This window comes from Oncorhynchus keta, chromosome 27 (assembly GCF_023373465.1).
Source record: "Oncorhynchus keta strain PuntledgeMale-10-30-2019 chromosome 27, Oket_V2, whole genome shotgun sequence".
NCBI classification, from domain to species: Eukaryota; Metazoa; Chordata; class Actinopteri; order Salmoniformes; family Salmonidae; genus Oncorhynchus; species Oncorhynchus keta.
In genome coordinates, this window is record NC_068447.1 from 6504628 (window position 1) to 6517873 (window position 13246).

A 13246-nucleotide genomic window follows, 5' to 3' on the forward strand; every position below is an offset into this window, starting at 1 on the left:
TGTGTCACAGGAGGTTGGTGGCACCTTAATTGGTTAGGAGGGGCTCGTGCTAATGACTGGAGTGGAATCAGTGGAACGTTTATAAAATACTTCGAAACACGTGGTATCCAAGTGTTTGATGCCATTCCATTGGCTCCGTTCCAGACATTATTTTGAGCCGTTTCACTGCTCCTAAAAACGGAATTATAAACAGTGTAGACTGTTTGCCTCTTGCTTCATATGACAGCCAGGTCTATACAAAGGAATGAACTTCCAGCCTCCATGGGCAAGCAGCCCCATGCATGTAGTGTAATGCTGCTGACTGAGCATCCATCTCGGCAGGGCTCAGTCAGACCTGGGTTCAACAACTATTGAACTAACTTTTATCAGTGCTTGATTGAGCTTGTCTGGCGAAATGGAACCAATAGAATAGTCTCAACTTCTAGCTGGCAGAGGCAGCAGGTAGCCTAGTGGTTAGAGTGTTGGGCTGGTAACCAAATCCCCGAGCTGACAAGGTAAAATATCTGTTGTTTTGCCCCTGAACAAGGCAGTTAACCTGCTGTAGGCTGTCATTGTAAATATGAATTTGTTCTTTAACTGACTAAAAAAAACAGACCATCTGGTAATCTAGGCAGACTGCAGGAAACAGTCTTTCTAAGATCTCAAATAGTATTTAAACCCCGCCCTTCAAGGGGAGCTGTCCTTCTTACCGCAGGCTCATGTTACTGCTGCTCTCTGGCAGTTACAATTACAACATAGATGGCTAGGCACTTCACAGCAGACACACTTAATAACAGGCCTCAGGTCTGTTCTCCCACTTATAAACAGGCCTCAGGTCTGTTCTCCCACTTATAAACAGGCCTCAGGTCTATTCTCCCACTTATAAACAGGACTCAGGTCTGTTCTCCCACTTATAAACAGGACTCAGGTCTGTTCTCCCAATTAAAACCATTATACCTCCCACTTATAAACAGGACTCAGGTCTGTTCTCCCACTTATAAACAGGACTCAGGTCTGTTCTCCCAATTAAAACCATTATACCTCCCACTTATATACAGGACTCAGGTCTGTTCTCCCACATATAAACAGGCCTCAGGTTAAAACCATGATCATTTAAAAAGGAAAACAAGCTTTTCAGTTTAAAAAAAAGTAATGTTGATAACTATGAATGCCTTCTGGGTCCAGAATGATTTCAGTGTCCCTGAAGTTTGTGATACAGAAACGTACAGATTATATAACAACAAGAAAGCACACAGAATGACTGTCTGTTTCATCGGTTTATTTCTGGTAATTCTGCCAACGCTTACAGTAGCAACACGAGAACTTCTCTTCAGAGGTGACACATACAGTCCTCTGTCTGTCCTGCCCAATAACAGCACAGTGCTAAACTTACAGAAGCTCTCCACTAGAATAATAGTACTCATAGGTGACAACCAAGAATCACTACAACTCACAAGAAGCAAAAACAAACATCTCTCATCGTCACGCGATAAAGTTACACTGACACAAAGGACAAACATCTCTCATCGTCACGCGATAAAGTTACACTGACACAAAAACAAACATCTCTCATCGTCACGCGATAAAGTTACACTGACACAAAGGACAAACATCTCTCATCGTCACGCGATAAAGTTACACTGACACAAAGGACAAATACTACTTAAGGAGTCATAGAGGTTAGGTTGGTGGCGGTGCATTACGGTCAGCGCAGGACAAGTTAGATCAGTAAGGTTTCCTAAAGTGCTTACGGAACCACAGACTTGGACATTGGGGTTTAATTTCAATGCCGCTCGATATTCCTTCCTCTGGACAGGGCGGTGCGTAGAGACCTAGCGTGCCTTTTATGTGGTGGTGTTTACTGTACTTATGCAGGATGAAAACACGAAGGGCCCAAGTGAGACGTTGAACCTCCTTAGATTGGGTGTCTGAAGTTCTGGCCAGCAAAGACAGCTTTGTCTCCAAGCTCCTCCTCAATCCTACGGAAGGTAGTCAGACATTAAATTTGGCTGGAGGTTTCAACAGATGGGAGTACTACAATAGCCTACTATTATCTTTGATAATGGCATATTAAGATGAGTGATATAGGGCGCGCCATCTTGTAGCCCTAAAAACCAGTAATGAGTTACTTCTGGTTGGTTCAGTCATTCCTATGGGGAAAGAATAGGTGTTGTGGGATAGACAACGATAATAAGGTCTGAGGTAAACACAGGCTTAGGAGATCTGACCTCTGTGAATGATGAAGCCTTCATGTTTTGTTCTATGAGATAATATCAGTCAGTTAACAAGACCTCTGTGAATGATGAAGACTTCATGTGAGCTTCAAAATTCACAAAAAAAAAGTGACGTTAGCTGATGTAGCTTATATCATAGAACAAATACGTATACGATCTCCTAAACCTGTGTTTACCTCAGACCTTATATTCAGCGATTATCCAAAAACCCTGTAAAAAACGCCATTCATTTCCCAACAGGAAGTGCCTAAAAAAAAGAAGGAATTATACGGCTCTCTATTTGGGCCAAATGTACACCTTTTAAGTCAAAGGATATGACGATATCATATAGATATAATGAAGAACACATGACATGATATTACTAGTGACGATATGTTATACAACTGAGTTAAGAGTTTAAAGACGGCGCTCACCTGAGCAGCTGGTTGTACTTAGCCAGACGCTCAGATCTGCATGGGGCACCGGTCTTGATCTGGAGAAGGACACACAGCATATCAGTTATTTAAGTTGTCTGGGACACAGCATATCAGTTATTTAAGTTGTCTGGGACACAGCATATCAGTTATTTAAGTTGTCTGGGACACAGCATATCAGTTATTTAAGTTGTCTGGAACACAGCATATCAGTTAATAAAGTTGTCTGGGACACAGCATATCAGTTATTTAAGTTGTCTGGGACACAGCATATCAGTTATTTAAGTTGTCTGGAACACAGCATATCAGTTATTAAAGTTGTCTGGAACACAGCATATCAGTTAATAAAGTTGTCTGGGACACAGCATATCAGTTATTAAAGTTGTCTGGGACACAGCATATCAGTTAATAAAGTTGTCTGGAACACAGCATATCAGTTAATAACGTTGTCTGGAACACAGCATATCAGTTAATAACGTTGTCTGGAACACAGCATATCAGTTATTAAAGTTGTCTGGAACACAGCATATCAGTTAATAAAGTTGTCTGGAACACAGCATATCAGTTAATAACGTTGTCTGGAACACAGCATATCAGTTAATAACGTTGTCTGGAACACAGCATATCAGTTAATAAAGTTGTCTGGAACACAGCATATCAGTTAATAACGTTGTCTGGAACACAGCATATCAGTTAATAACGTTGTCTGGAACACAGCATATCAGTTAATAAAGTTGTCTGGAACACAGCATATCAGTTAATAACGTTGTCTGGAACACAGCATATCAGTTAATAAAGTTGTCTGGAACACAGCATATCAGTTAATAACGTTGTCTGGAACACAGCATATCAGTTATTTAAGTTGTCTGAAACACAGCATATCAGTTATTAAAGTTGTATGGAACACAGCATATCAGTTATTTAAGTTGTATGGAACACAGCATATCAGTTATTTAAGTTGTATGGAACACAGCATATCAGTTATTTAAGTTGTATGGAACACAGCATATCAGTTATTTAAGTTGTATGGAACACAGCATATCAGTTATTTAAGTTGTATGGAACACAGCATATCAGTTATTTAAGTTGTATGGAACACAGCATATCAGTTATTTAAGTTGTATGGAACACAGCATATCAGTTATTTAAGTTGTATGGAACACAGCATATCAGTTATTTAAGTTGTATGGAACACAGCATATCAGTTATTTAAGTTGTATGGAACACAGCATATCAGTTATTTAAGTTGTATGGAACACAGCATATCAGTTATTTAAGTTGTCTGGAACACAGCATATCAGTTATTTAAGTTGTCTGGAACACAGCATATCAGTTATTAAAGTTGTCTGGAACACAGCATATCAGTTATTAAAGTTGTCTGGGACACAGCATATCAGTTATTAAAGTTGTCTGGAACACAGCATATCAGTTAATAAAGTTGTCTGGGACACAGCATATCAGTTATTAAAGTTGTCTGGAACACAGCATATCAGTTAATAAAGTTGTCTGGAACACAGCATATCAGTTATTAAAGTTGTCTGGAACACAGCATATCAGTTAATACAGTTGTCTGGAACACAGCATATCAGTTAATAAAGTTGTCTGGAACACAGCATATCAGTTAATAAAGTTGTCTGGAACACAGCATATCAGTTATTTAAGTTGTCTGGAACACAGCATATCAGTTATTAAAGTTGTCTGGAACACAGCATATCAGTTATTAAAGTTGTCTGGAACACAGCATATCAGTTATTTAAGTTGTCTGGAACACAGCATATCAGTTATTAAAGTTGTCTGGAACACAGCATATCAGTTATTAAAGTTGTCTGGAACACAGCATATCAGTTATTTAAGTTGTCTGGAACACAGCATATCAGTTATTTAAGTTGTCTGGAACACAGCATATCAGTTATTAAAGTTGTCTGGAACACAGCATATCAGTTATTTAAGTTGTCTGGAACACAGCATATCAGTTATTTAAGTTGTCTGGAACACAGCATATCAGTTATTAAAGTTGTCTGGAACACAGCATATCAGTTATTAAAGTTGTCTGGAACACAGCATATCAGTTATTTAATTTGTCTGGAACACAGCATATCAGTTATTTAAGTTGTCTGGAACACAGCATATCAGTTATTTAAGTTGTCTGGAACACAGCATATCAGTTATTTAAGTTGTCTGGAACACAGCATATCAGTTATTAAAGTTGTCTGGAACACAGCATATCAGTTATTTAAGTTGTCTGGAACACAGCATATCAGTTATTAAAGTTGTCTGGAACACAGCATATCAGTTATTTCAGTTGTCTGGAACACAGCATATCAGTTATTTCAGTTGTCTGGAACACAGCATATCAGTTAATAAAGTTGTCTGGAACACAGCATATCAGTTATTAAAGTTGTCTGGAACACAGCATATCAGTTATTTCAGTTGTCTGGAACACAGCATATCAGTTATTTCAGTTGTCTGGAACACAGCATATCAGTTATTTAAGTTGTCTGGAACACAGCATATCAGTTATTAAAGTTGTCTGGAACACAGCATATCAGTTATTTAAGTTGTCTGGAACACAGCATATCAGTTATTAAAGTTGTCTGGAACACAGTATCAGTTAAAAAGTTGTCTGGAACACAGCATATCAGTTATTTAAAGTTGTCTGGAACACAGCATATCAGTTATTTAAGTTGTCTGGAACACAGCATACACAGTTATTAATAACGTTGTCAGCATATCAGTTATTTAAGTTGTCTGGAACACAGCATATCAGTTATTTAAGTTGTCTGGAACACAGCATATCAGTGGGATTAAAGTTGTCTGGAACACAGTAACAGCCAAGTGTCTGTCTGCTGAACTTTGAACCAACATCTCCTTCAGTGTTAGGTCACACCAGTATTAAAATCTGCTTCATTAAATAAATGTAATTTTGATAAAAAGTGATCCAATTAAAATGTGTAATCTGATGAGAAGGTGTATCCTACCTGTCCAGTGCAGAGACCGACGACCAGGTCAGCGATGAAAGTGTCCTCGGTCTCTCCAGAGCGATGGCTGACCATCACCCCCCAGCCATTGGTCTGGGCCATTTTGCAACTACACAGGAAACAGCGAACACATTCATTAGCTCGTACAGAAACTGACACATACATACCACAGGAGGCTGGTGGCACTTTAATTGGGGAGGACGGGCTCGTGGTAATGGCTGGATCGGAATGGGTGTGAAATTGTAACAAATACATCAAACGCATGGTTTCCATGGTTTCCATGTGGTTAACGCCATTCTATTTGCTGCGTTCCGGACATTATTATGAGCTGTTCTCCCCTCAGCAGCCTCTACTGATACACCCAATGTCCCCAGATGGGTTTAACACCCAGGTCCACATTAACATCCACTACGTTTTCCCCTTTCATCAGTCTCCCTACCTTCAGCGCTGTCTGAAACAATGGCAACAAAATGGCTGCCAGTGGAGTGACACTCCACTCAGTGATGGAACCAGGCTGAACCAAAATGGCTGCCAGTGGAGTGACACTCCACTCAGTGATGGAACCAGGCTGAACCAAAATGGCTGCCAGTGGAGTGACACTCCACTCAGTGATGGAACCAGGCTGAACCAAAATGGCTGCCAGTGGAGTGACACTCCCCTCAGTGATGGAACCAGGCTGAACCAAAATGGCCGTCTGTGTGTGGACAGTTACTCACGCCTGCAGGGACTCTGTGACTGAGCCGATCTGGTTGACCTTGAGCAGCAGGCAGTTGCAGGCCTTGTCGGCCACACCCTTGGCGATGCGCTTGGGGTTGGTGACGGTCAGATCATCACCCACCACCTGGATGCTGGTCTCCGCCGTGAACTTAGACCATGCTGCCCAGTCATCCTGGTCGAAGGGATCCTCAATGGACACCACTGTAGAAGACAGAGGAGAAGGGTTGCAAAAAGAGCCATGCAACTCTAAAGCCTAATCGACTGCAATTACAAATGTGAATGGGTAATAGGGTGCACTATGGGTAATAGGGTGCCCTATGGGTAATAGGGTGCCCTATGGGTAATAGTGTGCCCTATGGGTAATAGTGTGCCCTATGGGTAATAGGGTGCCCTATGGGTAATAGGGTGCACTATGGGTAATAGGGTGCACTATGGGTAATAGGGTGCACTATGGGTAATAGGGTGCCCTATGGGTAATAGTGTGCCCTATGGGTAATAGCGTGCACTATGGGTAATAGCGTGCACTATGGGTAATAGCGTGCACTATGGGTAATAGCGTGCACTATGGGTAATAGCGTGCACTATGGGTAATAGCGTGCACTATGGGTAATAGCGTGCCCTATGGGTAATAGGGTGCCCTATGGGTAATAGGGTGCCCTATGGGTAATAGGGTGCCCTACGGGAAATAGTGTGCCCTATGGGTAATAGGGTGCACTATGGGTAATAGTGTAGACCTGGGTAACTCAGCCGGAGTCTTAACAGTATAATGAGGATCAGTGTTCTCAGTAACAGACCTGGGTAATTATTCATCTAGTGGTAGTAGCACTGCCGACCCCAGGCAATCAGTCCCCCATGGTGATGGGACCCTGGACAAAAGTAGTGCACGATATAGGGAATAGGGCTCTTGTCTAAAGTAGTGCACGATATAGGGAATAGGACCCTGGACAAAAGTAGTGCACTATATAGGGAATAGAGCTCTGGTCTAAAGAGTGCACTATATAGGGAATAGGGCTCTGGTCTAAAGAGTGCACTATATAGGGAATAGGGCTCTGGTCTAAAGAGTGCACTATATAGGGAATAGGGCTCTGGTCTAAAGAGTGCACTATATAGGGAATAGAGCTCTGGTCTAAAGAGTGCACTATATAGGGAATAGAGCTCTGGTCTAAAGAGTGCACTATATAGGGAATAGAGCTCTGGTCTAAAGAGTGCACTATATAGGGAATAGAGCTCTGGTCTAAAGAGTGCACTATATAGGGAATAGAGCTCTGGTCTAAAGAGTGCACTATATAGGGAATAGAGCTCTGGTCTATAGTAATGCACTATATAGGGAATAGAGCTCTGGTCTAAAGTAGTGCACTATATAGGGAATATAGCTCTGGTCTAAAGTAGTGCACTATATAGGGAATAGAGCTCTGGTCTATAGTAATGCACTATATAGGGAATAGAGCTCTGGTCTAAAGTAGTGCCCTATATAGGGAATAGAGCTCTGGTCTAAAGTAGTGCACTATATAGGGAATAGAGCTCTGGTCTATAGTAATGCACTATATAGGGAATAGGGCTCTGGTCTAAAGTAGTGCACTATATAGGGAATAGAGCTCTGGTCTATAGTAATGCACTATATAGGGAATAGAGCTCTGGTCTAAAGTAGTGCACTATATAGGGAATAGAGCTCTGGTCTAAAGTAGTGCACTATATAGGGAATAGAGCTCTGGTCTAAAGTAGTGCACTATATAGGGAATAGAGCTCTGGTCTAAAGTAGTGCACTATATAGGGAATATATATATAGGGAATAGAGCTCTGGTCTACAGTAGTGCACTATATAGGGAATAGAGCTCTGGTCTAAAGTAGTGCACTATATAGGGAATAGAGCTCTGGTCTAAAGTAGTGCACTATATAGGGAATAGAGCTCTGGTCTAAAGTAGTGCACTATATAGGGAATAGGGCTCTGGTCTAAAGTAGTGCACTATATAGGGAATAGGGCTCTGGTCTAAAGTAGTGCACTATATAGGGAATATATTATAGGGCTCTGGTCTAAAGTAGTGCACTATATAAGGAATAGTGTGCCATTTGGGACACATGAACACCCACCTGGGTAATCCTTGACGAAGCTCTTGTAGAGGTCTCCCAGCTGGTCTGGGGTGATGTAACGGCTGGAGTCGTCAGGTGACTTGAAGTCCAGGTCGTATTTCCCGTCCTTGTAGAACTCGGAGGCGGCCACGTCCATGCCGATCACGATCTTGTCGGTGTAGCCGGCTTTGCTAATCGCTTCCTTCAGCAGCTCCAGAGCTGAGAAGAACATAGGCGAATAAGAGATTCCCTCACGCTAAATTATGAGATTTGCTTGGCTTGATATAGGTTTTCTTCGTATTTAAATAGTGTACATGGTCTCTCCCCGTCCTTGTTCTCCAGGATGTTGGGGGAGAAGCCTCCCTTGTCTTCTGCATTGGTGGTATTCCTCCATTCTCCCTCTCTCAACCCCTCCCTACATCTCTCAACCCCTCCCTACATCTCTCAACCCCTCCCTACATCTCTCAACCCCTCCCTACATCTCTCAACCCCTCCCTACATCTCTCAACCCCTCCCTCACTCTCTCAACCCCTCCCTCACTCTCTCAACCCCCTCCCTCACTCTCTCAACCCCCTCCCTCACTCTCTCAACCCCCTCCCTCACTCTCTCAACCCCTCCCTCTCGACCCCTCCATCCCTTCCCTCGCTCAACCCCTCCCCCCTCTCCCACCCCATTCTCTACCCCTCCCTCTTAACCCCTCCCTCCCTCTCTCAACCCCTCCATCCTCTCTCAACCCCTCCCACCTTCTCACAACCCATCTCTCCCATTCTCTACCCCTCCCTCTCAACCCCTCCATCCCTTCCTCTCCCCTCCCTCCTGCAACCCCTCCCTCTCTCAACCCCTCCCACCTTCTCTCAACCCCTCCCACCTTCTCTCAACCCATCTCTCCCATTCTCAACCCCTCCACCCTTTCCTCCCCCTCCACTCCCTCCTGCAACCCCATCCCTCCCTCTCTCAACCCCTCCCTCCCTAAAGCCCTCCATCCCTCTTTCTCTCTCTTACCTTCCTTGTTTTCCAAGATGTTTGGGGCGAAGCCTCCCTCGTCTCCCACGTTAGTGGCGTCCTGGCCGTACTTCTTCTTGATGACGTTCTTCAGGTTGTGGTAGACCTCGGCTCCGATCCTCATGGCCTCCTTGAAGGTGCTGGCTCCTACAGGGAGGATCATGAACTCCTGCATGGCCAGCTTGTTGCCTGCGTGGGAACCTCCGTTGATCACGTTGAAGGCCTTGGACGGAGACAACAGAGGTTTGAGCTTAAGTTTCTAATTACAGTTAATGTTAAGTAAAGTAATGTTGTAAATATAAGAGGTAGTTGTGTAATTACAGTTAACGTTAAGTAAAGTCCTGTTGTTAATATAAGAGGTGGTTCTGTAATTACAGTTAACGTTAAGTAAAGTAATGTTGTAAATATAAGAGGTGGTTCTGTAATTACAGTTAACGTTAAGTAAAGTCTTGTTGTTAATATAAGAGGTGGTTCTGTAATTACAGTTAATGTTAAGTAAAGTAATGTTGTAAATATAAGAGGTGGTTCTGTAATTACAGTTAACGTTAAGTAAAGTCCTGTTGTTAATATAAGAGGTGGTTCTGTAATTACAGTTAATGTTAAGTAAAGTAATGTTGTAAATATAAGAGGTGGTTCTGTAATTACAGTTAACGTTAAGTAAAGTCCTGTTGTTAATATAAGAGGTGGTTCTGTAATTACAGTTAACGTTAAGTAAAGTAATGTTGTAAATATAAGAGGTGGTTCTGTAATTACAGTTAACGTTAAGTAAAGTCCTGTTGTTAATATAAGAGGTGGTTCTGTAATTACAGTTAACGTTAAGTAAAGTAATGTTGTAAATATAAGAGGTGGTTCTGTAATTACAGTTAACGTTAAGTAAAGTAATGTTGTTAATATAAGAGGTGGTTCTGTAATTACAGTTAACGTTAAGTAAAGTAATGTTGTAAATATAAGAGGTGGTTCTGTAATTACAGTTAACGTTAAGTAAAGTAATGTTGTAAATATAAGAGGTGGTTCTGTAATTACAGTTAACGTTAAGTAAAGTCCTGTTGTTAATATAAGAGGTGGTTCTGTAATTACAGTCAACGTTAAGTAAAGTAATGTTGTAAATATAAGAGGTGGTTCTGTAATTACAGTTAACGTTAAGTAAAGTAATGTTGTAAATATAAGAGATGGTTCTGTAATTACAGTTAACGTTAAGTAAAGTCTTGTTGTTAATATAAGAGGTGGTTCTGTAATTACAGTTAACGTTAAGGAAAGTAATGTTGTAAATATAAGAGGTGGTTCTGTAATTACAGTTAACGGTAAGTAAAGTCTTGTTGTAAATATAAGAGGTGGTTCTGTAATTACAGTTAACATTAAGTAAAGTAATGTTGTAAATATAAGAGGTGGTTCTGTAATTACAGTTAACGGTAAGTAAATTCTTGTTGTAAATATAAGAGGTGGTTCTGTAATTACAGTTAACGTTAAGTAAAGTCTTGTTGTAAATATAAGAGGTGGTTCTGTAATTACAGTTAACGTTAAGTAAAGTAATGTTGTAAATATAAGAGATGGTTCTGTAATTACAGTTAACGTTAAGTAAAGTCTTGTTGTTAATATAAGAGGTGGTTCTGTAATTACAGTTAACGTTAAGGAAAGTAATGTTGTAAATATAAGAGGTGGTTCTGTAATTACAGTTAACGGTAAGTAAAGTCTTGTTGTAAATATATGAGGTGGTTCTGTAATTACAGTTAACATTAAGTAAAGTAATGTTGTAAATATAAGAGGTGGTTCTGTAATTACAGTTAACGGTAAGTAAAGTCTTGTTGTAAATATAAGAGGTGGTTCTGTAATTACAGTTAACGTTAAGTAAAGTTGTAAATATAAGAGGTTGTTCTGTAATTACAGTTAACGTTAAGTAAAGTCTTGTTGTAAATATAAGAGGTGGTTCTGTAATTACAGTTAACGTTAAATAAAGTCTTGTTGTAAATATAAGAGATGGTTCTGTAATTAAAGTTAACGTTAAGTAAAGTCTTGTTGTAAATATAAGAGGTGGTTCTGTAATTACAGTTAACGTTAAGGAAAGTAATGTTGTAAATATAAGAGGTGGTTCTGTAATTACAGTTAACGTTAAGTAAAGTTGTAAATATAAGAGGTTGTTCTGTAATTACAGTTAACGTTAAGTAAAGTCTTGTTGTAAATATAAGAGGTGGTTCTGTAATTACAGTTAACGTTAAATAAAGTCTTGTTGTAAATATAAGAGATGGTTCTGTAATTAAAGTTAACGTTAAGTAAAGTCTTGTTGTAAATATAAGAGGTGGTTCTGTAATTACAGTTAACGTTAAGGAAAGTAATGTTGTAAATATAAGAGGTGGTTCTGTAATTACAGTTAACGGTAAGTAAAGTCTTGTTGTAAATATAAGAGGTGGTTCTGTAATTACAGTTAACGTTAAGTAAAGTCTTGTTGTTAATATAAGAGGTGATTCTGTAATTACATTTAACGTTAAGTAAAGTAATGTTGTAAATATAAGAAGAGGTGGTTCTGTAATTACAGTTAACGTTAAGTAAAGTAATGTTGTAAATATAAGAGGTGGTTCTGTAATTACAGTTAACGTTAAGTAAAGTCTTGTTGTTAATATAAGAGGTGGTTCTGTAATTACAGTTAACGTTAAGGAAAGTAATGTTGTAAATATAAGAGGTGGTTCTGTAATTACAGTTAACGTTAAGTAAAGTCTTGTTGTAAATATAAGAGGTGGTTCTGTAATTACAGTTAACGTTAAGTAAAGTAATGTTGTAAATATAAGAGGTGGTTCTGTAATTACAGTTAACGTTAAGTAAAGTAATGTTGTAAATATAAGAGGTGGTTCTGTAATTACAGTTAACGTTAAGTAAAGTCTTGTTGTAAATATAAGAGGTGGTTCTGTAATTACAGTTAACGTTAAGTAAAGTAATGTTGTAAATATAAGAGGTGGTTCTGTAATTACAGTTAACGTTAAGTAAAGTCTTGTTGTAAATATAAGAGGTGGTTCTGTAATTACAGTTAACGTTAAGTAAAGTAATGTTGTAAATATAAGAGGTGGTTCTGTAATTACAGTTAACGTTAAGTAAAGTCTTGTTGTTAATATAAGAGGTGGTTCTGTAATTACAGTTAACGTTAAGGAAAGTAATGTTGTAAATATAAGAGGTGGTTCTGTAATTACAGTTAACGTTAAGTAAAGTAATGTTGTAAATATAAGAGGTGGTTCTGTAATTACAGTTAACGTTAAGTAAAGTCTTGTTGTTAATATAAGAGGTGGTTCTGTAATTACAGTTAACGTTAAGTAAAGTAATGTTGTAAATATAAGAGGTCATTGAGTGAACCCCTATTTTATTTGTTTATTTTATTTCACCCTTTATTTAACCAGGTAGGCCAGTTGAGAACACGTTCTCATTTACAACTATGGGGTGATGAGTAATGTTGTCTGAAACCTGTAGAGTTGTGTTAACTCCCCGAGCCCAGTGCCTAGGCTTTAGCTCGGAGGACTAACGTTATTGGTAGCAGGAGGCCGAGGTCCGAGCCAAAGTCAGTCACATAAATATACAATCTAAACCCAGGCTTACGGGGACGGGGAGGATGACGTCGGGGTTTCCAGCGAGGTCAGCGATGTGACGATACAGGGGGACACCTTTCTCAGCAGCACCGGCCTTGCACACGGCCAGGGACACGCCCAGGATGGCGTTGGCACCAAACTTAGCTGGGGGAGGAGGGGAGGAGGGGGGAGGGGGTAAGTGCCCATACAGCTCTTTTCTGCCTCTTACTCCTCTCATCGTTCAAATCAAATCAAATGTATTTATATAGCCCTTCGTACATCAGCTGATATCTCAAAGTGCTGTACAGAAA

The 13246-nt window shown here is 40.0% G+C and overlaps 1 protein-coding gene across 3 annotated transcripts in view; it reads right to left on the reverse strand.

Moving 5' to 3' along the window:
- Nucleotides 1-1237: 1237 nt before the first annotated feature.
- LOC118379938 (alpha-enolase) overlaps nt 1238-13246 on the reverse strand; it is a 36746-nt gene continuing 24737 nt past the window's right edge. For 2 of the 3 annotated variants that reach the window (XM_052481358.1, XM_052481359.1), the window contains exons 6-12: nt 12967-13100; nt 9391-9613; nt 8410-8607; nt 6321-6522; nt 5605-5713; nt 2627-2685; nt 1238-1958 (exon numbers count right to left, since the gene is read on the reverse strand). In XM_052481358.1, the coding sequence (XP_052337318.1) occupies nt 1895-1958; nt 2627-2685; nt 5605-5713; nt 6321-6522; nt 8410-8607; nt 9391-9613; nt 12967-13100 (989 nt within the window). In that variant the 3' untranslated portion in view covers nt 1238-1894. The remainder of the gene's footprint in view (nt 1959-2626; nt 2686-5604; nt 5714-6320; nt 6523-8409; nt 8608-9390; nt 9614-12966; nt 13101-13246) is intronic. The other variant, XR_008082209.1, reaches the window with a different exon arrangement.